The 27,971-nt window shown below is 38.2% G+C and overlaps 1 protein-coding gene and 2 pseudogenes across 7 annotated transcripts in view; all 3 read left to right on the forward strand.

Moving 5' to 3' along the window:
• The window catches only part of LOC149053087 (microfibril-associated glycoprotein 4-like), a 22,936-nt gene extending 11,162 nt beyond the window's left edge, over positions 1 to 11,774 (forward strand). For 4 of the 6 annotated variants that reach the window (XM_089213266.1, XM_089213258.1, XM_089213255.1 and 1 more), the window contains 6 exons: positions 945 to 1,106; positions 2,753 to 2,858; positions 5,137 to 5,481; positions 6,289 to 6,403; positions 6,502 to 6,913; positions 8,201 to 11,774. In XM_089213266.1, the coding sequence (XP_089069392.1) occupies positions 5,149 to 5,481; positions 6,289 to 6,403; positions 6,502 to 6,913; positions 8,201 to 8,429 (1,089 nt within the window). In that variant the 5' untranslated portion in view covers positions 945 to 1,106; positions 2,753 to 2,858; positions 5,137 to 5,148 and the 3' untranslated portion in view covers positions 8,430 to 11,774. Of the gene's footprint in view, positions 1 to 944; positions 1,107 to 2,752; positions 2,859 to 3,478; positions 5,007 to 5,136; positions 5,482 to 6,288; positions 6,404 to 6,501; positions 6,914 to 8,200 lie in introns of those variants that run through there. The other 2 variants (XM_089213275.1, XM_089213280.1) reach the window with 2 other exon arrangements.
• A 3,603-nt stretch (positions 11,775 to 15,377) lies between these two features.
• Positions 15,378 to 18,231, forward strand: LOC113687161 (microfibril-associated glycoprotein 4-like; annotated as a pseudogene).
• A 3,971-nt stretch (positions 18,232 to 22,202) lies between these two features.
• Positions 22,203 to 27,299, forward strand: LOC149053089 (microfibril-associated glycoprotein 4-like; annotated as a pseudogene). Its single transcript, XR_016188864.1, has 4 exons — positions 22,203 to 22,633; positions 23,393 to 23,507; positions 23,606 to 24,017; positions 25,287 to 27,299. The product of XR_016188864.1 is annotated as a microfibril-associated glycoprotein 4-like (transcript).
• The last annotated feature ends 672 nt before the right edge of the window (positions 27,300 to 27,971 follow it).

Here is a 27,971-nt window from a genome sequence, read left to right on the forward strand (position 1 = left end):
GTTTACAAATGTAGGCAGAAACCGCGTGGACGTTGCAATTCCGTAAGCGCGATGTTAGTCGAACATCGTCCTTTTCTTACTCTACACCAAAAATCGCTCATAAATATTTTCCTATATTCTTAAAGCAAAGTATATATTTTAACTCGGACGCTGAATTGCAAATTTACCCGAAAATGGGAATGAATTCACTTCAAAGTTGTTGTAGATATCGGTAACACGCCAACACGTGCCACTTTAGTTTGCATAAATTAGAGTGACGTCACAGAACACGATTAGTGTCAGGTTTGCGTAGACGTTCCGGCCTCGCTTCCGTTTCACCTTGTGGGGGAGGGTACGGCTACACGTGGGCTATTTTGACAGCTTGGTCCCAGGATCGAAATCCCGAGTACTGCTGACCAGTAAGGTAGCGGCGCACAGAAAATGAGCCATGCAATCGTACCAAGTAACCAGGAAGTAACAATAAGCAAGTAAAGTTGCGAGTGCTTCATTTGTCACCTAAGAAATGCCGCACAATCGCTACAACAACAAGTCCCTTCTTTGGAGCATGAGGTCACAATTCAAGCCTCGTCGGGAAGTTCTATATTTACTCTTTGAGCACTTTCTCCATCTGGGGTAGGGATGGACGCAGGAAACTGTCAGAAGGACCTTAAGAAATTTTCCAAAGAAGAAGGGAAGAAGGGGGGGGGGGGGGGTAACCCTGCCCTGTGCTTTACTGGGTTAGTGGCACTGAGACCATGGAAAGCTCCGGTCGGATCAGCCTTATAGCTTCTACATGAAATCTGACATACCCTTTAACATCGTTTTATTCATCAAGTGACGGTTCAGCCGAAAGTTATGATATACTTCTATTTGCCCTAAACTTATTGTGGTTTATTCTATCTTAACTTACGAGTGATTTGTTGAATCTGTGAACATACAAGTTTTTCTAATTTCGCCCATTTAAGGTAATCCGGATTCCGGAATCCAGGAAATTTTTGTTTGTGGAATTCGGAATACTGGGCTCTGGAATCCAGAATCCAGCTTTTGGAATCCGGGACCCCGCTAAAAAGGGAATCCAGAATCCACTTGCTGAAGCACAAGAAAAAGCAAAAGGCGGAGAGGGAATGGTAAGTGTAACATTGTAATGATTCAATTGATTTTCTGTTCCATTTTAAACTAACTTAACCTCCAGCGAAACTTACAAAACATATCAAAATCATGGGGTACAAATAGTCTTAACATGAATGTAGTGACCACGGCCACTTCAACACCCCACTCAAATCGAGTGTAATTTTCGAATGTTTTACCACCGTGCGGATTCTCTACGGAAAAAGCACTCAATGTACCTCTGAAATATTAAACTATAATATTGTGGCTTTCTATTTCGCTAATTTTCTAACTTGAAGATAAAGTTTTTTCCTCGTCATTTTTACCTTTTCTCCGAGCGGTTGCGTGAAATTAACAAGGCGTTTTTGATCAAAACACGACCGAGCGAAGGGTCTCGGGCGATATCTCTTTTACGCAGGCGCAAATTTAAAATGTACCGCCAGAATCAAAAAGAGGAACAAATTTCCTTTGTTTTGATATGTAAAGTGTCGAACAAAAAGCAGATTTACCTTCGTCAAATGGCGTTTCAAAACAGCTGTATCTTCCTCCTTTTGATATTTCCTGTTTTGTAAGCGTGAAAGCAGTAGGAGAGGGATCGGGAAACTCAGAAAGCGCTTCGGGAATTAATCTGCCATCGTTTACTTACAAGATAAACAAGTAAGATTTGTGAAGTTCGTTGAAGTATGAAGTCTAAATAATTGCCTTTTTAAAGCTTGTTTGCTGGATTTTTCGTAAACTTCCCTGATTAATTCTTCGTTTCAGCTTACTAGTCTATACTATTTCAAAGCAATGTCAAGACGAAGACGGAGAACCATGAGTCGGTCCTAAAAGAAGTTGAAAGACTCGAAAAACGCTTTGCTAAACTTGAGAATACCCGGCCAATTGTTTGCATCTCATGGAACAACAATGTATTATGCCTCGTTCAATGATGAAACGCAACAAACGCATACTTTTTAGCATGACTCGCTTGTTAGCAGTGCTTTAGGCCTTTTGTCGTTTTGAGATCAGTTACGCTGGAGGCTTGAATAAACTCTGCTTGTTAAATATTTTATTATGCTACCTGGCACTGGTCATGAAAATCGCTTACTTGGCACAAAATTTCGCCCGAATCGTGATTCACACTTAAACACACACTTTTTCAACTTGAGAATACCTGGCCAATTGTTTGCATCTCATTGAACAACAATGTATTATGCCTCGTTAAATGCTGGAACGCAGCGAACGCACAGCATGACTAGTGTAAATGAAGATCTTTCGCGATTTTTCAAAGGTGTAAGTATAGTTGAATTGGTTTAACACTGTTTAATGCGCAATCTCGTCGAACATCATCGCCAATTACGTCTAGGAAAACAAGCTTTTCTGTCCGCGATTTACTCGGGGTGTTATTAAAATTTTATTCCAGTTTAAATTTATGCCTCAATACCATGGTTTTTGTTTAAAAGTAAAGTTTAAAAAGTAATTTGAGATGATAGGGAAATATTTTCGAGCTGTTTTCTTGGCAGTTCTAAGTCAATTTTATATTTAAAAAAATTGGCCATCTTTTCCAAGTCGGAACAATGTTATGCTGTACCAGAAAAACCTTTTAGTCCAACAGTTATTTAGAAATTAAAAATGATATGCAATGATTTGAACTATTAGTTCTTTGTTCCTGTTAAATCACTTGAAGAACCTCTAGGAACCTGTATGAAAGAAATGCGGCCTGGCCTCTTCAGAGTTGCTAAAAGATGTGGAATGAATGGACATTGGACTTAAGAGACGGACAGTCTCAACAGGTATTCCTACAACAAAAATTTATCCCTTAATTTGCTGTTATACATTTCAAATGTCATAATTTCAAGTTTCATAATTATCAAATGTTTTTATGAAAATATAAATAGACAAACATGCATTCACAAACATGTCCTTCAATAGCGAAATCCGCCATTGAAGTCATTCCTAGAAAACGAAATGTGAAAATTAGGGGCAAACCAGAGACAAAAATCTGGAATCTTTGGTGTTTTAGATTCCGGAATCTGCAGTGGTAGAATCCGGAATCCAGCACCTGGAATCCGGAATCCACAACGTGGAATCCAGAATCTAAAACTGTCCTGGATTACCTTTCATGGGGCAACTCATCGTTTTTCTCCGAATGTGAACAGAGTTTCGTGAGACTTAGTGGTGTATGAACGCTGTTCTTCTACGAGGACGTGAATTCAGGCAAAAGATTCAGTAATCTTTTTTTCTTTTGTCGGTGACACGGAGAAGAGAGGGTCGCGGAAGTGGTTTTTCTCGTGAATCTAATTGTGCACACTACTTGCTTATTCTATCTCCTGCTTCTACTATATCCTAATCATATAGACGATATTATGTTTATGATTATGTTTGTTATGTTGCTGTGGAAATTAATCGCGATTCGCCATTTTCACTGAAACATACAGTTCCTCCTTAACATTTCCCATGTGAGTAACTGATCCAGCGAATTGGCGAAGAGGATCGTCAGACTTCAAGTTTGATCGCAGACTATAAGCACAGCCCCAAGAAAAATAGTTTCTAGGCCTAAATTTTGCACTCACGACTTTAATTGAGCTTTTAATTTTTTCTGACTGAGTCGTCTATTGAATATTTCTTTCTGTCTTTTAGTTCTATGAACACTCTTAGACCTGACGAGTTTTTTATCCACTTTGTTGGGATTTAAAATAATTTCCGTCGTGAAAGGAGTGACTGGCAAATAACACTAAACTTAAGAAAAAAATTATAAACAGCTGGTGTCCTCATTTCTGCCACGAGGGACAAACAATTAAGCATCACTTGTCTGCAACATGATACAACTTGAGGAAGAAACTTGAGAGAGTTAATTAGTCAAGAAAACAAGAGTGAAAATATAATTTATTTGTGAAGATTGTCAGCTACATATTTATCTATGTCCATTAAGTTCGCTAAGGTTGAATAATGAGCTATTTACAGGGCAAAACTAGGCTTCGAAAGTTGCATCATGAGACTTTCAAGGATTCTGGGCTGATAAAATGACTTTTCCCTGTAGATCATGCCCCAGTTGAAAGAATGCGAACGATTCCCTCGAGGGTGGTATGTAGGTTCCAAATCATTCGACGTGTTTGTCAATGACGTATCCTCGCTTTTCAAAAAAGTAAATGTGGAGGACACCATTGACAACATCACTAAATGAATTTACACGTACAACAAATTACCTAAACTCAGCTCAACTTCTTTTCAAACGTGCTCTCTGCCACTTCCCTAAAAAAACTCGTCACGAAACTCCTCTCATCGGGAATTACTTGGGAATATAAAATATCATCAATTTGGCGGATGGTGCTTAGTTACCCTGATGATAACCTTGTGTCGAAAACGTTTGGTTTATATTTTCTCCTGATAAATGGCTCATATTCCTCTTTATTTTTTATCATTCTATGTTATAATTAAGCATACTGCTCGAGGGCTAAGGGAAAGAAACAATCAAAAGCCTCAGGGAAATTTTGGAACACAATTGCCCGTAATTATAAAATCAATGGACTAATTTAATAGGCCTGAAATTTGAAACTTGCTTAAAAGCATTCGACAATTTATGTTGTACGCACCGACTCAGGTTTTCTGAAATTGAACACGAACCATTAGATTGTCATCCTTATTTAAACAATTGAAAGATGCTATTAAATTTTGATGAGGAAAGAGTCATAGAGGCTGAAAATTAATCAATTATAGATACTAGAATGCAAGTATCTATGACTAAAGAAAATTAAAACGTCTTTTCACCAAGTCCTTTCCTTTATGCTCTCTGTAAGAGAAAAAGACGATTTAACCATCAGTCCTCGCGAAGAATAGTCACGGTGAGAAAAAAGGAAAAAAAGGAAAAAAAGGAAAACACTGCAACCTAATGCAGTTGGAAGGAAACTTAAAACCTGTTTAGCAACAGGCCTATGTTGAAGGTCACCTAACAAAACATATCGTATGGCTTATACTGTTTTCATTCTCGCAATTTTCTAGCACCTGCCTATCTAGTTAGGAAGTAGAAATGAAATAAACATTTATTCTTTTTCATCATATTCTTTCTGACAGTGAAGACTAAAGATGCATCTCAGCATCATATTTCTTCTTTGCGCCGCCGCTTATGCCGTTGACTACGGCATAAACCGTATTCCAGGGCCAAATCTCAAAGCTGTTAACTTTGCCAAAAAGATAAAGAGACAAAAGCTGAACGGAAGCCTGATAAGAGATATAGAAGTGGATTCGGAAAGTTCCTGTCAGTTTGAGTGTGTGTATGAAGAGCGATGTCAGTCTTACAACTTTGGAACCATAAAGGGCGACTCAAACAAATTCAAGTGTCAACTAAGCGACTCTGATCGATTTGCTGGATTTGCTAACTTTATTGAGGATAAAGATTTCATTTACAGGGGAATAAAGGTAAGCTAAATCTGTTTAGTGCATCAACAATGACTTCTAATGTGGATCAGAATTAAAATCTTGATTAACTTTGAACTATTTAACCTTTCATTACTTCTTTTACCTCCTTATCTGCTTAAGAAGATCTGTAAATAATCGTGATAGAAATTTTCCGGCTGTTGACGTTAGGGGAATGGGGCTCCACTCACGAAAACGGCTAGATTTTTCGCGAAAAATGATTCGATTTGTTTTATATATAAAGCCTTCATTCTTGCTTTTCTATCAAGTAAATCTTCCTTGTCAACTAGTCGCATTTTGCTATCCAACAAGAAAGGATGTGTATTCTGTTGCGCTTCGTAATAAAATTGTCGCATATTGTAGCAAGACTCGGTTTTCTTAGACGGAGCGTAAGGAGACCCACTCATGGCTATAACCATCGTTAATGATGATAAAAAGATACTGATAAAAGTAATGATTATGACATTGATGATAAAAATAAAAACAACCATTGATCATGATATCATTATCGTCTTCATCATCATCATCGTTATCATGGTGGTAAATTCATACCCGAGGTCTCTATTTCCCTATGAACGAGGCTTGTGTATGGTCTCGTAGACTTTGTTTATCTCCCAACCTATCAAAGGTTTTCTGTTGCACGTAACAGGGTGCGCAAGCCGAAGGCCATATCTTGAAGAAATTTGTGCAAATCCTGTTGGCAACCAAATGAGTTGCTATCCTTCGAATATCCCTGCGCTATTGAAAGAAAGAAACTCCTTTGACTTACAGATGTTTAGGAAGTTACTCGACACAACTTTTTTTCTCTAGAGCGCATGTGAAGAAGACAGTTTCCGATGTGGTGATCGCGGTATATGCGTTCCCAACTATGAAGATGACAGCATTCGATGCCAGTGTAAGCATGGCTTCACAGGAAAACCTTGCGGTAGGTATATTTCGCTTTGCTTAGGTATAGAAAAAGCCTCAATTGTCATATAAAGAAGTGATTTCGAATAGGTTCTTTATTTCCTCGCAAATTAATAGAACCGAAAAGCTGCTCTCAATTATTTCAAGATGGTTTCAATTCCAGTGGCGTATATACCATCAATCCAGATGGCGGCAAACCAATCCAAGTGTTATGTGACATGATCACAGACGGTGGAGGCTGGACCGTTTTTCAGAAACGCTTGGACGGCTCTGTTGACTTCTATCTTAAATGGGAATCCTACAAAAACGGCTTCGGAGATCTGAACGGAGAGTTCTGGCTTGGAAACGACAATCTTCACCGTTTAACAGCCGCTGATCATGTCATGTTGAGAGTTGACCTGGAAGACTTTGAAGGGAACATCACATATGCTGAGTACACGGATTTTGGTGTGGCAGACGAAGCTGATAAGTACCGGCTTTTGATTGGAGGATACAAGGGCACCGCTGGTGACTCTATGACGCGACATAAGTAAGTAATGAATTCAAGTTGACTGAGACAGAATCCATTTCCAGCCACGGGAAGCATGTTTCGAATAGGGATGTAGCTTTAGAAATTGATTTCGAAGGGAACTAATCATGAACGGCTTATCACATCTAGTTTGAATTTTGTATGTAAAGAGAAACATTTCCAGATAAAACAAAGGAAAACGTATGGCTTTGATGTTTATTTTGGAAGTTTAATGTTTTATTGGTCTCCATCTTCGTTTAAATTTTTAATCGTCACAATCACAATCATAAATGGGCATAACTAAAATTGTTCCGAAAAAATCAAAGGACAAATTTTTCATGTAAAATGTTTGCTTCGTCTGTTGCATCCGCATCAAAAAAATTTGAAAGCCGTCCAAAATTCCGTCAGTGCCTGATGTGTTCATAAGACTGGCCAGCCAAGTTTGCCAAAGGATTAAACCTCCAATTTCCAGGATTTATACAAGCCGTTTCAAAAATTTCAATCCCCGTGTTTTGGAACAAAAGATAACTATTGCCTTCCTACTATACTGCTTTCAGTTCAATTACAGGCTGATCGTAGCTTTTACGACAAATAATCGACAAGTTTCTCACGGTTTTGTTTATTAAGTCGATTTTGTTCAGTTTTTACCCGGGACAACTGTCGTCGGCGGTGCATTTGAAGATTTGTCCGCCTCGAACAAAATTTGTCAAGTCGCGACAAACAATCTGCACTTGTAAAATGTTGACAGGAAACAACTTGTTCGCTAGTGCGGAAAGGCCCTAACTTTATATATTCAAGAAATTGATAAACCAAAAGACTTTCGGGAGCCTCAAACAAACTACATCAACATACACCTCCAGTAATATGTGAGACTTCAGTAAGATTAAGATCTCAACAGTTTTTCAAGGTTCCGATCTAATAAGTCACGTGACTTGATTACGTAATCGGATAACCCAGACTACCAAGAATGTGCCGCCTTTGCTTTAACACCCACAAACGGATAAACGTTCAAAGCTTCTTGAAAAAGGACGATAAACCGTAGGCCTCATCTCCTGCATCTTCTCTTTACTGGTCAGTAGGGGATGTTAAAGAACCCACGTACTTTTCGCAAAGAGAAGGGAACGAAGCTCCCGGTGTTGTGGTCTAGCCTAGTTGTTATTAGTTTGTATAGGCTACCATCCAAACCAGCTTTAAAGCTGAACTTGATCAGCCTGTATAAATATCGTGAATAAATAAAAAATAATTTTTGCTTTCTATGTGTCTAAACATGGTGAAAACAAGCTTACATGAAATTTGATTTCATTTCAGCAATACGAGGTTTTCTACGAATGATCAAGACAATGACGGAGGTAACGGCCACTGCTCCCAACTCTACAAGGGAGCCTGGTGGTACCAAAACTGCCATAACTCCAATCTGAATGGATTGTACCTCAATGGCTCCCATAAGTCTCGTGCTGATGGGGTCAACTGGCTTTCTTTTAGGGGCTATCATTACTCACTAAAACGCACCGAGATGAAAGTGAGAACCAAAGTATAAGAAAATGTCTATTCCAGGATAACGCGTCGATCAAATCGAGGCTTCAACAACCCCCCTCCCCCCCCCCCCCAGGCAACACTCGGGCATTTGACTGTCGTTCTTTCAAAAGGGTGGGGAACTTGAACCTTTCCTGGGTGGGGTGGGCAATTTGTCTGAACCTGCAAAGTCCTTCCAGCGGAATACACGTGTTTTATGTCTTAGTATGGAGCTGTTAAAAGGTAAAGAGTTCACTTTCGCAAAAAGATGGCTGCGAGGGAAAGGTCTACAAGGTTTCGGGGAGGGGGATGTTGAAGCTTTTGAATTGATTGACGCTTAACCGACAAGAAAACGATTTGAACTGAAGCTCGCACTAAACCTAAGTCAGAAAGTTGATACGTATATATGATGACACTACTAAATTGAATTTTGTTAGTAGCTTCAATGCAATTTTTAGCATCGAAATAGTATTTAGGTGGAGCTTATAGTAAACAATGCCATATTTTTTTTCAAAATGAAAACTGTCTGTTGCATCCATGTTTTGTTATTTAACAAAGTTTATGATTTTTAATTAAATCTAGAGTAGTAGTTCTAATTATAACTTATGCAACTCCCCAAGTTTTAAATTACCACATCTTAACGTAGATTTAGGGAGAACCTCTCTAGGATGAAGAGGGCTTTTAGCCTAGAATATAACCGTCAACATGTTATTTCAGAAGGAAGCCTTTACAAACTCGAATAAATACCAAGATTACTTTTATTATTGACTGCTATTTGCAAACATTTTGATTTACACTTAGAACTTTAGATTAATAGTGTATTGTTGTATGTCGTACATGCAAGTCCATATCAGCTCTGTTGCTTTTAACTTTTTAACTTACGGTAAATAAAGTATTAATTGATGTTCATTGATTTATTGATTAACCAATTCCTAAACGAAAGTTAGTCTTACTTAGGTCGATAACGTTTTCTGAGTAACCAAGTCACCAATAAGATTCCGTAATAGAACATTTTAAAAAATTAGGGGCACACGAGATTTAAAAGGAAAAACTAAAGGCATGTAACGAACTCCGTTCTCTTGAAGAAGCTTTTGTGTGTTCCCTAATCTATCCGAAAACCCTCCTACTTTGTTTTGGTTTGTTTTGTTTTTTAGTTTCTTATTTTTTAGGGACTTTTTTGGTGAAGTTTTCGTCCAAGCGGATGCATTCGTTTTCATGGAATAAAAGCAGCTAGCGTCCGCTCCACTGTAAATCTTGCATGGGCTCATCATACTATAGGTTGCCTAAATTTCAGTCTCATTCAAGTTAAAACGCTTCGAAATATAATAGACAGCGCTGTCCCCCGAAATCCTGTTACTCTGTTTTTAACAGAGTAACAGAATAAGCACCTCCTAAAAAGGGGAAGAATCTATTTAAAAGCAAATTAGTTTTGGCATATATTCGAATTCGAAGTAGCTCATTTCCGTTTGCGCTAACAACCATACTAGAAACTAATCTCTAAATTACTGCAGTTGAGTGACGCGTATGCAGTTTAAAGCCAATCCCGAATTCAAAGCACTTCCTTTGATGTAATACTCATACATTTGCACCGGAAAATAAACATGAGCAATCATTCAACTACTTGTTGGATATCAACAGTCAACTTATCCAACATCTGCCTATTAAAACGGTGTACGACGATATTCTAAGTAAACTTTAACAACTTCAAAAACAAAATACCAATCCAATTGAATTATCATAAGTTCAAATTAGTTCAACAGATCCCGTAATGTTATTCTTTAACAATATGCAATTTTTGGCTTCCCATCCTTGCTTCCGAATCTGCTGAGCTGCAACGTCTGCTCGGATGGAGAAGCTTTCGAAGATACTTATAATTTCTTAATGTAAATTGTAAAATAATATTTCCCTTCTCCTATCAAAGACTGGTCTCCATGAGGTTCTCTTACGGACAAAATATCGAACATAGATACATTAATGTCTTATTCAATTGTGTTATTGTTATGCGTTATAATACAAATCTTAAAATAAAATAAATCAATTTTACCCAGAATACATCGATTTTGGATGTCATACATCGATGTTGTGCAGCGTACATCGCTTTCCTGACTCATTCACGCGTGACCTTATTTAACTAAAAGATGTTCAATAAAACTAAAAGATGAGGGAGCGGAAATAGAAATGACTGGAAGTCAGATTAAACAAGAGGCCCCGGGAACTAGCACTTTAAAAATGGCGGAAATAGAGGCAAATGATCAGTGAAGTTTGAGAAGCACTATGCAAGGTGTACGGATTTGGCTGCCCAACATCGAAGGATTTTTTACTTCTTTGGGTAGGCTACTGGAAAAAGCAGAAGGGCAAAGGAACACTGCGTCCTACAACTCGGCTGAATTTTTTAGTCACCGTTTACGAGAAAACCAAAGAACTCTTGTCACTTTGACTCTAAGAATAGAAGAAGCCTTCCCAAATGAAGTTGAGGTGATCTCTGATCTAAACGAACTTGTTTTCCTTATGAACCAACTTTCAAGGGACTTTGACAGAATTTTCGAGGACTCGGAACGTTCTACGTTTACTGCACCATCGTCCTTAAACGATCGTCTTTCAACTGTGGCTAAGAACGGTTTAGTTGGCAGACCAAGGCTACAGATCTTACAGCAATGACGCAGGTTTTCGTTGGGCTGATATCTGAAGAATTCTTGGATGAGAGTATTGCTTATGGCAAAATTGGTTTTGGCAAGATATAGACATGAAAGGATGATCCCTCCTTATCTTACTTTCAGTTAACAGTTGTGTTATTCTTAGGCCCACAAACTACTTTTATTCATAATTTTTCATAGGACGTAAAAAAAAAAACACACATAGAATCATAATCACTAAGAGGTTGAATAAGGGAGGGCGTAACTTGAGGTTTTAAGCCAAAAAATCTTTGCAATTGGTACAATTATCCATGACTTTACATATGCTTATGGAACGTTTTGCTCCTTCATTGCTAGAAATCTCTACTGCTCAAATTAATACAAAATCTCTTAATTTCCTAAGCAGTGGCCAAGGAAAATGTGCCAGTGGACCCTTCATATAAAACAATAAAATTTTCAAATCCGTTTAGGTTACTCAGGAAATGTTCCACGTTCAAAGTTCCAGTTTCAAGTTACTCAGCATATTTATTTAACTGTTTCATTAACAGCATGATAAACTCAACACTAACAAAAAGAGCTTTCAAGAGCTCATTTACAAGAGTATAAACTTCTATGCAATAGCCATTATGCATGCAATGTAGCCACAACTTTACCTTATTTGTTATTGTTTTGAGTGATAGCAAATCAAGGCTAGATCTCATGTCAAAGTGTTTATACTATGAAGCATTTATTACATTATGCCACTATAACATCATGTATTTTTTTCCCAGCTATTAAAAGTTTTATACTCCTTTGTATCAGTAAGGCTGATAGATTTGAGATTATACCTGATTATTGTTACTGTTTCCCATTTACATTGTCATTAGTAATTTTATTCTTGGCATACTGACATGTATAGCAGTAACCAGTTTATACTAACTGTTTTAAGAGTTCATTCCAAGTATATGAAGTTAATACAGTAAATCATGAACAGCAGTTTAAATAAAAAGAAGCAATCTGCAATACCACTTGGCGAGCTATGATTCCATCATGATCACCAGTTTTGAAGGCTGCATCTCTAGCTTCTTGCAGTGGCAATTCTTGGTTATGTGTCAGAGTAGTAATTGTGTCAGGTACCGAAACTGCATAGTCACTCTGCATGTCAGGTACAGGCCCTTCTTCATCAATGCCATGATGGTCAAAATTAACAGCCTTGCTGGCAGTCACATCTGTCACAGCCTTATACCCAGAATTTCTGAAATGTAGCATTCCTTGTATCCAGAGCTGATTGGGAGAGAAATTGCATTGTGTGCTTACAGGATGATTATTGCACTGACCGCTAAATTAGTTCATTGCATTGCATCTGCCTATCTGAGTAATAGTGGTAATGATAATAATAATAATAATGACAACAACAACAATAATGATCATAACAACAAGAAGAGGCATTTGTTGACCACCCATGAGTAACAGGCATGATAGTCGGGAATTTTGAGCATAATATCTGGGGAAGGTGGGGGCTGGGAAACTGGATTAGGGTGATTAGTGAGGGGGCTAAATAGAATTGGGGGAGGTATCTCAAATCATGAGTTGAGTTGGCATTAATGCTCATGCATCAAAATTACAGCCTGACCTCCCTTGTACCACAGATTTAAAACCGCTTGTCGCAAAATTAGAAAAGAACCCTTAAAAGGTACCAAGATCCTGTTTTATGGGCATAGCTTGATATATTTTTCACCCCAGTTCTGAAACAACACAGTTAACCGTAAGCACTAAAACATGGAACGATCTAAATCCACCTTAAAACCATCTACAACCACCTACAACCATCTACTACTACCTCAAAAATTTCAACAACCACCTCAAAAAAATCTACAGCCACTCGCAAACCATCTAAAACCATCTAAAACAAGGCATAAAGGTCTAAAATAAGGCGAGACGACAACATGTCACGTACATGAAATGCGAGAATCGAACGAAACCTCTACCACCCCCTGAAATCTTACTCTTAGTGTTCCTTTGCCCTTCTGCACTTTCCAATAGCCTACCCGAAGACGTAAAAAATCCTTCGATGTTGGGCAGCCAAATCCGTGCACCTTGCGTACTGCTTCTCAAACTTCATTGATCATTTGCCTCTATTCCCGCCATTTTGTTATTTACCGGGGCCTCTTGCTTAATGAGCCAGGAAAGTGATGTATAATGCACAACATCGATGTATGACATCCAAATCGATGTACTCCGGATGAAATTGATTTATTTTATTTTAAGACTTGTATTATAACGCATAACAATAACGTAATTGAACAAAACATTAATGTATCCATGTTCGATATTTTGTCCGTAAAAAAACCTCATAGGTCTCTTTCTATATTAAACAGGGCACTAAAGCAAACCACACTCAAGGCCCACTATGGAAGCCGAAAAGGGACAATCCAAAAATATTTTGCAAATCCGAAAAAAATATTCAGAATAACAACTTTATAGGGTACGTCTACGGATAGACGGACGCCAAATGGGTTAGTGCAGCGGGACATGGAGTCCCATACGGGGCACTACCCCTCTTAAATCCACCCAACCCAACCCAGGGGAGGACATCCATCACACAGTAATCTCGTGCGTGGGAAATTAACGTCTCCTACCCCAAACCCTGCAGGAGACGGGACCTCCGGCTTAACGTCTTATCCGAGAAGACGAAGCAAGGTGAGTGAAGCGGCTTGCTTAAGGCCACAACGAATCTTTTAGACAAATCGTTTTTGAAAAGGTTATCAAATCGAGAAAACAATTTCAAATCCTTGTTTAATTCATAGATCCACAAATAAATTTCGCGGAAAATCGAAAATAGTTTACAATCCAAGAATCAAAGGAAGTGAAATGTGATCATCGCAGTAAATTTTCCAATTTAAGCAATTGGATAGAAGAAGCCTGAAAAAAATCAGGGCTTCAACGGGATTTGAACCCGTGACCTCCGCGATACCGGTGCGATGCTCTACCAACTGAGCTATGAAGCCACACATTGGGAGCGAGGTCAATTTATTGAGTTCATATCTTCCCGTGCAGTGAAATGATGTGAAGTTTTATATGAAATAATTCATATTCTTCTATCCAATTGCTTAAATTGGAAAATTTACTAATATGAATTATTTCATATAAAACTTCACATCATTTCACTGCACGGGAAGATATGAACTCAATAAATTGACCTCGCTCCCAATGTGTGGCTTCATAGCTCAGTTAGTAGAGCATCGCACCGGTATCGCGGAGGTCACGGGTTCGAATCCCGTTGAAGCCCTGATTTTTTTTTCAGGCTTCTTCTATCCAATTGCTTAAATTGGAAAATTTACTGCGATGATCACATTTCACTTTCATCTACAACCGCAGTACAAATATGAATTATTTCATATAAAACTTCACAATCCAAGAATCGTTCCTTAAATCCAGAAAATTTTCGCAAATCGAGAAAAATATTTTGTCACGTGACACTTTCGCCCGGCCGTGAGAATAAAGATCATTGAAAGACAGACCGACACGGAATCCCCATGTGGCTTTTGTGGTCGTGTCACATTATCGCCTTCAAATTATATTTATGCTCTTACAAGCATGTCTTTAAGAAATTTTCCCTTTTTGTAAGAGATGGTCTGAGGTTTTTTAGAAATTGTTTTCAGCAAGGACTGATTGTGTATGTTTGATCTCTTTAATGTTCCACATCGACGGCAGAATAGCTCATTACTCACAAATTCTTTTCCAATACACTTGGTACAGTTTAGTCCGTCGCGTAGTGACTCCAAGTCGACCTGGTGCAACCTAGTGAGATACGATGAGCTGTAATGTGACAAAGTGCTGACTACTGGCGCAAGTGTCACGTCACAAAATATTTTTCTCCATTTTCGTAAATCTTCTGGATTTTGGAAAGACTCCTGGATTGAAGACTATTTTCGATTTTCGTTAAAGTTATTTATGGATCTTTGAATAAAACCAGGATCTGAAATTGTTCCCTCGATTTGAAAAACTTTCCAAAAGCGATTTGTCTATTAGATATCGATTCTAAACATTTTTTCGGATTTGCAAAATATTTTTGGATTGTCCCTTCTCTGCTTCCGTAATAACAGGTAATTTAGTGTTAGCAACTGAGTTGAATACGTAAATTGGGCACCGTAATGAGTTAGAAGGATGACGTTTCGAGCGTTAGCCCTTCCTCTGAGCTCTGACGGAAATGAAAACCAGCTTAGCAGAAAGTTAACAAAACATTTTGTTTATACTGTTTTTATTCTCGTAATTTTCTTGCACCTGGTCATCTAGTTAGGAAATAGAATGAAATAACTCATTCCTTTTTATCATACTCTTTCTGATAGTGAAGACTAAACATGTATCTCAGCATAATATGTCTTCTTTGCGCCTTTGCCTATGACATAAACCGTATTTCAGGACCAAATTTCAAGGCAATTAACTTTGCCGAAAAGATAAAGGGACAAAAGCTGAAAAGAAGCCTGATAAGAGATGGAGAAGTAGATTCGGAAAGTTCCTGTCAGCTTGAGTGTGTAAATGAAGAGCGATGTCAGTCTTACAACTTTGGAACCATAGAGAGTGACTCAAAAAAATTCAAGTGTCAACTATGCGACTCTGATCGATTTGATGGCTTTGCTAACTTTATTGAGGATAAAAGTTTTATTTACAGGGGAATAAAGGTGAGAAAAATCTGTCATTTTATGTTCAATCGAGGCGGAGTTTCTTGGAAATCCTGATTAACTTTAAACTATTTAAGTTCTCATTTCTTACTGCTTTTCCCCTTGACGAAAGTTACTTTGTCCCGCGCTTTAACTTATCGGCATAAGAAGATCCGACAATAATCGTGATAGGATTTTGCCTGCCGTTGGTGTTAGGGGAAAGAGACTAGACTAACAAAAACAGTTAGGTTTTCGAGAAAAAATAATTCAAATGACTTTGAGGTCATTTTGGCGATGAATACCGGATGAGAGGCTGTTAAAGACAGTATAAATCAGTCTGATAGAGAGTGGCATATATAGATCCTTAATTCTCGCTTTTCTTTTGACGTAAATCTTGCATGTGAGCTAGTCGCGTTTTGCTATCCAAAAGGAAAGGATGTGTCTTCTGTTGCGCTTCGTAATAAAATTGTCGCATATTGTAGCAAGACTTGGTTTTCTTGGACAGAGAGTAAGGGGACCCCCTCATGGCTATAGTCATCGTTAATGATGATAAAAAATACTGATAAAAGTAATAATAGTGGCGGTGGTGTAATAACAACTACTGTTCATCATAATATCATCATCGTCATCATCATCATCATCATCATCATTGTTATCATGCTGGTAACCTCATATCCGAGGTCTCTCTTTTCCTTAGAACGAGGCTTGTGTACAGGTTTTCTGTTGTACGTAACAGGGTGCACAAGCCGAAGACCATATCGCAAAGTAGTTTGTGCAAATCCTGTCCGCAACAACATGAGTGTCCATCCTTAGAATATCATTGCCCTTTTGAAAGAAAGAAACTCCTTCGATTTACAGATGTTTAGGAGGTTACTTGACACAAATTTTCTCTCTAGAGCACGTGTGAAGAGGAAAGTTTCCAATGTGGTGATCATGGTATATGCGTTCCCAACTACCAAGATGACAGCGTCGATGCCAGTTTAAGCATGGCTTCGCAGGAAAACCTTGCGGTAGGTATATATCCCTTTACTTAGACATGGAAAAAGCCTCAATTATCATATAAAGAAGTCATCTTATATAGGTTCTTTTTTTCCACGCAATAGAAGCAAAAAGCTGCTCTCAATTGTTTCAAGATGGTTTCAATTCTAGTGGCGTGTACACCATCCAGATGGTGGCAAACCAATCCAAGTGTTATGTGACATGACCACAGACGGTGGAGGCTGAACCGTTTTTCAGAAACGCTTGGATGGCTCTGTTGACTTCTATCTTAGATGGGAATCCTACAGAAACGGTTTCGGGGATCTGAGCGGGGAGTTCTAGCTTGGAAACGATAATCTTCACCGTTTAACAGCCGCTGATGACGTAATGTTGAGAGTTGACCTGGAAGACTTTGAAGGGAACATAACGTACGCTGAGTACACGAATTTTAATGTGGCAGACAAAGCTGACAAGTACCGGCTTTTTTTTGAAGGATACAATGGCACTGCTGGTGACTCTATGACGGTACATAGGTAAGAAAGATATTATGTTGTCTAAGAGAGTACCCATTTCCAGCTTCCAGGGAAGCATGTTTCGATTAGAGGTGCAGTTTTAGAAAATTATCAGCGAAGGGAACTGATCATGACGGACTGTCACATATAGTTTAAATTTTGTATCTGAGGAGAAACAAAAATTAGAACAAAAGAAAAACGCCTGGCTTTAAATCATTCTGCAATCGCTAGTAAGTATCATTACATGGGTTCTACGTCTAATAAAAACTGCACGACTGTCACCTTGATCCTTTCTCTCTTGTTCAATAAAGCTGACTGGTTTCATCGTTCTTTGTTCAGAAAGACTTGAGTGAGATTGACATTTCAACAGTTTTCCGAGATCATTCAAGAAATGCACGTGAGGAGCAAGGTTCCAATCTCATAAGTCACGTGATTTGATTGCGTCATCCGATAACCTAGACTGCCCTACGGGAGGATCAGGGCTCAAGCCCCAGACCAGACCAACACTCAGAGTCGTTTAATGTGCTGCCTTTTCTGTGAACCCGCAAATGGATAAACGTTCAAAGCTTCTCGAAAAAGGACGATAAACCGTAGGTCCCGTCTCCTGCATCTTCTCAGTCCTCGTTGGCAGGGGATGTTAGGGAACACACAAATTCCTCGCAAGGAGAAGGGAGCGAAGCTACCGGTGTTGTGGTCTGGCCTTGTTATTAGTTTCTACAGGCTACCATTCAAACAAACTTTAAAGCTGACCTGGGCCAACTGTATAAATATCATAAATAAACGAATAAATAAATAATTATCGCTTTCTATCTGTCTAAACATGGTAGAAACGAGCTTACATGAAATTTCATTTCAGCAATATGGAGTTTTCTACGAATGATCAAGACAATGATGGATATTACTTCCAATGCTCTCGAAGCTACAAGGGAGCCTGGTGGTACAAAAGCTGCAATCAATCCAAACTGAACGGATTGTACATCAATGGCTCCCATTTGTCTAATGCTGATGGAGTCAACTGGCTTTCTTTCAGAGGCACCAAGATGAAAGTGAAAACCATAGCATGAGACAATGTCTATCCCAGAATAAAGCGCCAATCAAATCAAGGCTTTAACATTCCCCCCAAGCAACACACGGGCATTTGACTGTCGTTCTTTCCGGGGGGTGAGGAACTTGAACCTTGTTTGGGTGGGATGGGCTATTTGAAGCGGACTTATCAAGTTCCTCCAGCGGAATACACGTGTTTTATCTTTTGATATGGAGCTGTTTAAAGGTAAAGAGTTCACTTTCGCGAGCAGATCCCTCACAAGAAAAGGTCTCCAAGAAAGTCACAGTCGCTGATCTTGCCTTTTATAAACAAATTGACCATCAAATCCGGCACTTGGGTAGGGCATTTGAACACAGATTTTAGCCCCGGTAGACGGGAATTTGAAGGAGGAACTCTTTAAAAGTTTAAATGCCCTGAGAGTTTCCTGGCGGGGGAATTATGAAGCTTTTGAGTTGATTGACGCTAAACTGACGCAAGAAAAAGCTTTAAACTGAAATATTAGTTTGGAATGGCTTCAGTAAAAGTTGCAAAAATACCTCAGATCATGGTACTAGGTCGGTGATTCTAGAAATTCCAGGAAGAAATAGTCTGTGAAGGACTAGTATCAGGTCAAAAGGGTGAAGAGCGAAAATAATGACTCAGCTTCGTAATAGAAAGCACCTCCGAAAAAGGGAAGATCCTACGTTAAAAAAAATCAGTCTTAGCATACATATATGAATTCGAACCAGACCATTTCCGTTTGTGCTAAAAACCATACCAGAAACTAATCTCTAAATTACTGCAGTTGAGTAACGCGTATGCACTATAAAGCCAATCCCGAATTCAAAGCAATTCCTTCTAAATAATACTTATACATTTGCACCGGAAAATAAACATGAGCAATCATTCAGCTACTTGTTTGATATCTACAATCAACTTATCCGACATCTGCCTATTAAAACGGTGTACGAGGATATTCTAAGTAAACTTAAACAACTTTAGAAAGAAATACCAATCCAATTGAATTATAATAAGTTCAAATTAGTTCAACAGATCCGGTAATCTTATTCTTTGACACTATACAAAGTTTGGCTCCTCATCCTTGCTTCCGAATCTGCTGAGCTGCGACGTCTACTGGGAAGGTGAAGCTTTCGAAGTTATTTTTATTTCTGAATCAAAATTGTAAACTAATACTGCCCTTCCCCGATTAAAGACGGTCTCTTTCGATATCAAACAGGAAACTAAAGCTAACCACACTGAAGGCCAACAGTGGCTTCACAGATTTCTTAACTGAAAATGTGACATCATAGAAGTGCTTTGTAAAGAGACTTAAGTTATTTTAACGAAAAAGAGGCAGCTGGTTCTTTACCCACCTTTACTGTAAATGATATAAAAATCATATATGTGAACTGCGTTTGAAGAAATGAATATGGAAGCGATCCCCGCAGTTATGAACACTACTTAAGTAGTAGTGAGAATAAGGCCTGAAAAAAATTCAGACTCATATGGGATTTGAACCCATGACCTCTGCGATACTGGGGCAGCGCTTTACCAACTGAGCTAACAAGCCAACTGGTCGGTATCGCAGAGGCCTGGGTTCAAATCCCATACGAGCCTGCATCTCATAAGCTTAAGTGTAAAACTCAGATGCTTTCTTCGGCTGGTTGAGACCGTAAAGACAGTTTCAAATGGCATTGTAGCACCTCGCAAGACCAGTGTGCTTCTTTAATCCCTTAACTACCAGAAGTAATTAACATGTAACTTCTCCTCAAAGTTTGCTCTGTCGTTCTCAAACTTCCTGAATGCCTCGACATACTGTGGCTCTATAAGTTTGGCAATTTTCTCCTTCTCGGCCAGAACGTATATGTAAAGATGTCTCTTAACTTCCATTTAGGATACCTGAAAGGCTTCATGAGCCTTGATACTATCCGCGTACCTTTCTCAAAAGTGGATGAATATCATACGCTCCTCTTTAAATACAAAGCTTCCTTAGTGATCACAAAAATGACTACACTAGCCACAAGTCCCTCTAGCAGCACGAAAGCTTGTGAATTGCTCATAACAAGAAATGTAGCCGCTATGGCCTTTGAAAAAAGACCACAGAACGAGGAAACTGATACTGCAGACATCTTTAAACTGTCCAAACATTTCTCTTATGGTAGACAGCCGAACCATATTAACTCCATCTTCCGTAAACTAAGTTTGATGGCAGATTGCAGACTACAAGCACAGCCCTGAGAAAAATAATTTCTAAGCCTAAATTTTGCACTCAGGACCTTAACTGAGCTTTTTATTTCTTGTGACTCAGTTTTCTATTTCATATTTTTTCTGTCTTTAGTCCCGTGGACACTTTTAGACCTGAGGAGTTTTTTTTTCCACTTTGTTGGGATTCAAATAATTTTTGCTGTACCCGCAAATAACACAAAACTTATGAAAAAAGAATAAACTTTTCATTTCTGACACGAGGGACAAACAATTGAGCATTACTTATCTGCAACATGAATTAACTTGAGAAAGAAACTTATGAAAGTTAATTAGAAAAGGAAACAAGAGTGAAAATCTAATTTATGTGTGAAGATTGATGGACACATATTTGTCGCGGTTCAATTTTATCCTTGGCTCAAATTTTATTTTCCTTTGTTTCAAAACTCATTATCATACATTACAAACAACCAAGACAAACGAAAATAAAATTTGAAACAGGGTTAAAATTGAACCACAACACATTCATCTATGTCCATTAAGTTCGCTAAGGTTAAAAAATGTGCTATTCACAAGGAAACAAAAAATTAAGTAGTAAGAACCAAACCTTTTCGACATCAGTTTAATATCATTAGGTTATTGTTAATAAGCACTGTCCGCTAAATTGCATATTTTATATCCTTAAGTAATTACCGATGGGAGTCGTTTTGCAACGGAGGAATTAATTTGCTTATTCAAGCTAGGCTGCAAAAGTTGCATCATGAGACCTTCAAGGATTCTGAGTTAATAAAAAGACTTCTCCGTGCAGATCCTGCCTCAGTTGAAGGAATGCGAACGATTCTCCCGGGGATGGCATGTAGGTTCCAAGTCATTAGACGTGTTTGCCAATGACGTCTTCTCGCTTTTAACTGAAATAAATGTGGAGGACGCCGTTGATTACATCACTAAATGAATTCACACGTACAACAAATTACCCAAACTCGGCAATAAACTTCTCTTCAACCGTGCTCTCTGCCACTTCCCGAACAAAACTCGTCACGAAACTCCTTTCAACGGGAATCACGTATATAAAATATCGTCAATTTGGCGGACGGTGTTTATTTACCCTCATGGTAACCTGGTGTCGAAAACGTTGGGTTTTTACTCTTTAATAAATTATTTCCTGATAAATGGCCCATATTCATCTATATCTTTCTCATTCTGTGTTGTAATTAAGAACACTGCATGAGGGCTAAGGGAAAGAAACACTCAAAAGCTCTAAAAAAGCCTCAGGGAAATTTTGGGGACACAGAAAGTTATGCCGGAGTACCTGCCGTAATTATTAAATTAATGGAATAATTCAAATAGGCCTTAGGTTTGAAACTTGCCTAAGAGCATTTGACAATTTATGTTACACGCATCAACTCCGATTTCTGAGAGTGAACACGAACCATTAGATTGTCATCCTTATTTAAACAGCTTCACTCGACATCAGTTATACTTCCGCGCAGGATCTTAAAGATGCTATTAAATTTTGACGAGGAAAGAGTCATAGACCCTGAAAATTAATCAATTATAGATACTAGAGTGCAAATATGCATAACTAAAGAAAATTAAAAAGTCCTTTCACCAGGTCCTTTCCTTTATGCTCTCTGTATCAGAAAAAGATGATTCAACCATCAGTCCTCAAGAAGAATAGTCACGGTGAGAAAAAGTAAAAAAAAATGGAAAACACTTCAACCTAATGCAGTTTGAAGAAAGCTTAATACCTGTTTAGCAACCTGCCTATGTTGACGGTCATAAAAAAAAACGTATCATATTGCCTATACCTTTTTTTTTCAATTTTTTAGCACCTGCTTATCTAGTTTGTCAATAGAAATGAAATAAACATTCATCCTTTTTCATCATATTCTTTCTGACAAAAAGACTGAAGACTAAACATGCATCTCAGCATAATATCTCTTCTTTGCGCTGTTGCCTACGGCATAAACCGTATTTCAGGTCCAAATCTCAAAGCTGTTAACTTTGCCGGAAAGATAAAAAGGCAAAAGCTGAACGGAAGCCTGATAAGAGATATAGAAGTGGATTCGGAAAGTTCCTGTCAGTTTGAGTGTGTGTATGAAGAGCGATGTCAGTCTTACAACTTTGGAACCGTAAAGGGCGACTCAAACAAATTCAAGTGTCAACTAAGCGACTCTGATCGATTTGCTGGATTTGCTAACTTTATCGAGGATAAAGATTTCATTTACAGGGGAATAAAGGTAAGCTAAATCTGTTTAGTGCATCAACAATGACTTCTGTTGTGGATCAGAATTAAAATCTTGATTAACTTTGAACTATTTAAGTTTTCATTTCTTCTTTTACCTCCTTATCTGCTTAAGAAGATCTGGAAATAATCGTGATAGAAATTTTCCGGCTGTTGATGTTAGGAGAAGGGGGCTCCACTCACGAAAAACGGCATTCCTGCTTTTCTTTGAAGTAAATCTTCCATGTCAACTAGTCGCATTTTGCTATCCAACAAGAAAGGATGTGTATTCTGTTGCGCTTCGTAATAAAATTGTCGCATATTGTAGCAAGACTTGGTTTTCTTAGACAGAGCGTGAGGAGACCCACTCATGGCTATAACCATCGTCAACGATGATAAAAAGATACTGATAAAAGTAATGATTATGACATTGATGATAAAAATAAAAGCTATCATTCATCATGATATCATTATCGTCATCATCATCATCATCATTATCATGGTGGTAAACTCATACCCGAGGTCTCTATTTCCCTAAGAACGAGGCTTGTGTATGGTCTCGTAGACTTTGTTTATCTCCCAACCTATCAAAGGTTTTCTGTTGCACGTAACAGGGTGCGCAAACCGAAGGCCATATCTTGAAGAAATTTGTGCAAATCCTGTTTGCAACCAAATGAGTTGCTATCCTTCGAATATCCCTGCGCTATTGAAAGAAAGAAACTCCTTTGACTTACAGATGTTTAGGAAGTTACTCGACACAACTTTTTTTCTCTAGAGCGCGTGTGAAGAGGACAGTTTCCAATGTGGTGATCACGGTATATGTGTTCCCAACTATCAAGATGACAGCATTCAATGCCAGTGTAAGCATGGCTTCACAGGAAAACCTTGCGGTAGGTATATGTCGCTTTGTTAAGGTATAGAAAAAGCCTCAATTATCATATAAAGAAGTGATTTCGAATAGGTTCTTTATTTCCTCGCAAATTAATAGAACCGAAAAGCTGCTCTCAATTGTTTCAAGATGGTTCCAATTCTAGTGGCGTATACACCATCAATCCGGATGGCGGCAAACCAATCCAAGTGTTATGTGACATGATCACAGACGGTGGAGGCTGGACCATTTTTCAGAAACGCTTGGACGGCTCTGTTGACTTCTATCTTAAATGGCAATCCTACAAAAACGGCTTCGGAGATCTGAGCGGAGAGTTCTGGCTTGGAAACGACAATCTTCACCGTTTAACAGCCGCTGATCATGTCATGTTGAGAGTTGACCTGGAAGACTTTGAAGGGAACATCACATACGCTGAGTACACGAATTTTGGTGTGGCAGACGAAGCTGATAAGTACCGGCTTTTGATTGGAGGATACAAAGGCACCGCTGGTGACTCTATGACGGTACATAAGTAAGTAAGGAATTCAGGTTGACTGAGACAGAATCCATTTCCAGCCGCGGGAAACATGTTTCGAATAGGGATGTAGCTTTAGAAATTGATTTCGAAGGGAACTAATCATGAACGGCTTATCACACCTAGTTTGAATTTTGTATGTAAAGAGAAACATTTCTAGATAAAACAAAGGAAAACGTATGGCTTTGATGTTTATTTTGGGAGTTTAATGCTTTATTGGTCTCCATCTTCGTTTAAATTTTGAATTGTCATAATCACAATCGCAAACGGGCAAAACTAGAATTGTTCCGAAAAAATCAAAGGAAAAATTTGTCATGTAAAATTTTTTCTTCGTCTGTTGCATCCGCATCAAAAAAATTTGAAAACCGTCCAAAAATTCCGTCAATGCCTGATATGTTCATAAGACCGGCCAGCCAAGTTTGCCAAAGGATTAAACCTTCAATTTCCAGGATTTGTACAAGCCATTTTAAAAATTTTAATCCCCGTGTTTTGCAACAAAAGACAAGTATTGCCTTCCTACTATACTGCTTTCAGTTCAATTACACGCTGGTGGTAACTTTTACGACAAATGATCGACAAGTTTCTCACGGTTTTGTTTATTAAGTCGATTTTGTTTAGTTTTTACCCGGGACAAATATTGTCGGCGGTGCGTCTGAAGATTTGTCCGCCTCCAACAAAATTTGTCAAGTCGCGACAAACAATCTGCACTTGTGAAATGTTGATGATGACAGAAAACAACTTATTCGCTAGTGCGGAAAGGCCATAACTTTATATATTCAAGGAACTGATAAACCAAAACACTCTCGGGAGCCTCAAACAAACCACATCAACACAGACTTCCAGTACTATGTGAGACTTCAGTAAGATTGAGATCTCAACAGTTTTTCAAGGTTCCAATCTGATAAGTCACGTGACTTGATTACGTAATCCGATAACCAAGACTGCCAAGAATGTGCCGCCTTTGCTTTAACACCTGCAAATGGATAAACGTTCAAAGCTTCTTGAAAAAGGACGATAAACCGTGGGCCCCATCTCCTGCATCTTCTTTCTACTGGTTAGCAGGGGATGTTCAAGAACCCACACACTTCTCGCAAAGAGAAGGGAACGAAGCTCCCGGTGTTGTGGTGTGGCCTAGTTGTCATTAGTTTGTATAGGCTACCATCCAAACCAGCTTTAAAGCTGAACTTGGTCAGCCTGTATAAATATCGTGAATAAATAAAAAAAATAATTATTGCTTTCTATGTGTCTAAACATGGTGAAAAAAAGCTTACATGAAATTTGATTTCATTACAGCAATATGGGGTTCTCTACAAATGATCAAGACAATGATTCAGCTGGCAGCCACTGCTCCCAACATTTCAAGGGAGCCTGGTGGTACGCAGGGTGCCATCACTCCAATCTGAACGGATTGTACCTCAATGGCTCTCATGTGTCTTACGCTGATGGGGTCAACTGGCTTTCTTTCAGGGGCCATCATTACTCACTAAAACGCACCGAGATGAAAGTGAGAACCAAAGCATAGGACAATATTCACCCAGGATAAAGTGCCAATCAAATCGAGACCTTAAGATCCCTCCAGGCAACGCTTGGGCATTTGAATTTCGTTCTTTCTAAAGGGTGGGGAACTTGAACCTTGCCTGAGTGGGTTGGTCAAGTCCCTCCAGTGGAATACACGTTTTTTATCTTTTAATATGGAGTTGTTTAAAGGTAAAGAGTTCACTTTGGCAAGAAATGGCTCAGAAGAAAAGGTCTACAAGAGGGTCATATCTGCTGATCTTGTCTCTTGCAAAAAAATTGGCCATCAAACGATTTGAACTGAAGCCCGTGCTAAACCTAAGTCAGCAAGCTGATACGTATATATGATGACACCATGCACTAAATTGAATTTTGTTAGTAGCTTCAATGCAATTTCTACTAATGGATTAGTATTTAGGTGAAACTTATAGTAAACGATGCTATAATTTTTTTTATTTATAAAAACCGTCTATTGCATCCATGTTTTGTTATTCACCAAAGTTTAAAAGCCCTGGACCTACTTAAAATTTAATAGAAAGTATCTATTTCACTTGTATAGTCCTCACAGTTACTTACTACAATTTACTATGGGGCACATGCTCCCAATCATTAACGCTAAACCTTGAGTATATGCATGCATGTGCTGCTAAAGTCATACATAGACTGCCTTGGGACACTCAGGATGTTTTATCCTTGACTGTGTGGGATTCATATTTAAATATGTATGAGACTGGCTAATTGCTTTTATTCATATACAAGGTAGATAATGATATGGAGGCAGATGATATTCTGTCTTTTTAATTAGATCTAGAGTAGTAGTTCTAATTATAATTTATGCAACTCCCCAAGTTTTAAATTACCACATCTTAACGTAGATTTAGGGAGAACCTCTCTAAGATGTAGAGGGCTTTTTAGCCTAGAATATAATCGTCAACATGTTATTTCAGAAGGAAGCCTTTACAATCTCGAACACATACCAAGATTACATTTATTATTGACCACTATTTACAAGCATTTTGATTTACCTTAGAACTTTTTACTAATAGTGTTACTTATAGTAAACGATGCCATAATTTGTTTTATTTATAAAAACCGTCTATTGCATCCATGTTTTGTTATTCACCAAAGTTTAAAAGCCCTGGACCTACTTAAAATTTAATAGAAAGTATCTATTTCACTTGTATAGTCCTCACAGTTACTTACTACAATTTACTATGGGGCACATGCTCCCAATCATTAACGCTAAACCTTGAGTATATGCATGCATGTGCTGCTAAAGTCATATATTGCCTACCTTGGGACACTCAGGATGTTTTATCCTTGACTGTGTGGGATTCATATTTAAATATGTATGAGACTGGCTAATTGCTTTTATTTATATACAAGGTAGATAATGATATGGAGGCAGATGATATTCTGTCTTTTTAATTAGATCTAGAGTAGTAGTTCTAATTATAATTTATGCAACTCCCCAAGTTTTAAATTACCACATCTTAACGTAGATTTAGGGAGAACCTCTCTAGGATGTAGAGGGCTTTTAGCCTAGAATATAACCGTCAACATGTCATTTCAGAAGGAAGCCTTTACAATCTCGAACACATACCAAGATTACATTTATTATTGATCACTATTTACAAGCATTTTGATTTACCTTAGAACTTTTTACTAATAGAGTATTGTTGTATGTCGTACATGCAAGTCCATATCAGCTCTGTTGCTTTTAACTTTTAACTTATGGTAAATAAAGTGTTAATTGATTTTGATTGATTTATTGATTAACCAATTCATAAAGCGAAAGTTTTAGTACAGCGACTAGACGGGTGGGAAACAAATGAAAATCGGTTGTTAATGGCACATCCATCATCAAATTGGGGTCACAAATTGTAATGTTTCTTTATAATTGAATTGGGGCAGTCGGCCGTGTCAGCTTTCACACGTCCCTCGCCCCCTCACCCCCACCCCCCTCTTATTGAGCAAGTAAATTGTACTCTTGAAAATTGTCTGTCGGGGTCTTACTAAGGTCGATGACGTTTTCCGAGTAACCAAGTCACCAATAACATTCCGTAATAGAACATTTAAAAAAATTAGGGGCACACCAGATTTAAAAGGAAAAACTAAAGGAATATATCGAACTCCCCTCTCTTGACGAAGCTTTTGTGTTCCCCTATCTATCCGAAAACCTTCCTACTTTGTTTTGCTCTGTTTTGTCTTTTAGTTTCTTATTTTTTAGGGACTTTTTTCGTGAAGTTTTCTTCAAAGTGGTTACATTCGTTTTCATGGAATAAAAGCAGCTAAAAAAACCTGTAAGACGTGCTGAGTAAATAGTTGCTGCGGAAACATTATCGCGAAATGGAATGATTATCATACTGTAAAAAATAATATTAGTAATAGTGATGTTTTAATTAGTTATAAATAATATAATATAATCATTGACCC

The sequence above is a fragment of the Pocillopora damicornis genome, chromosome 1 (assembly GCF_964200805.1).
Source record: "Pocillopora damicornis chromosome 1, jaPocDami1.2, whole genome shotgun sequence".
In the NCBI taxonomy this organism is placed as follows: domain Eukaryota; kingdom Metazoa; phylum Cnidaria; class Anthozoa; order Scleractinia; family Pocilloporidae; genus Pocillopora; species Pocillopora damicornis.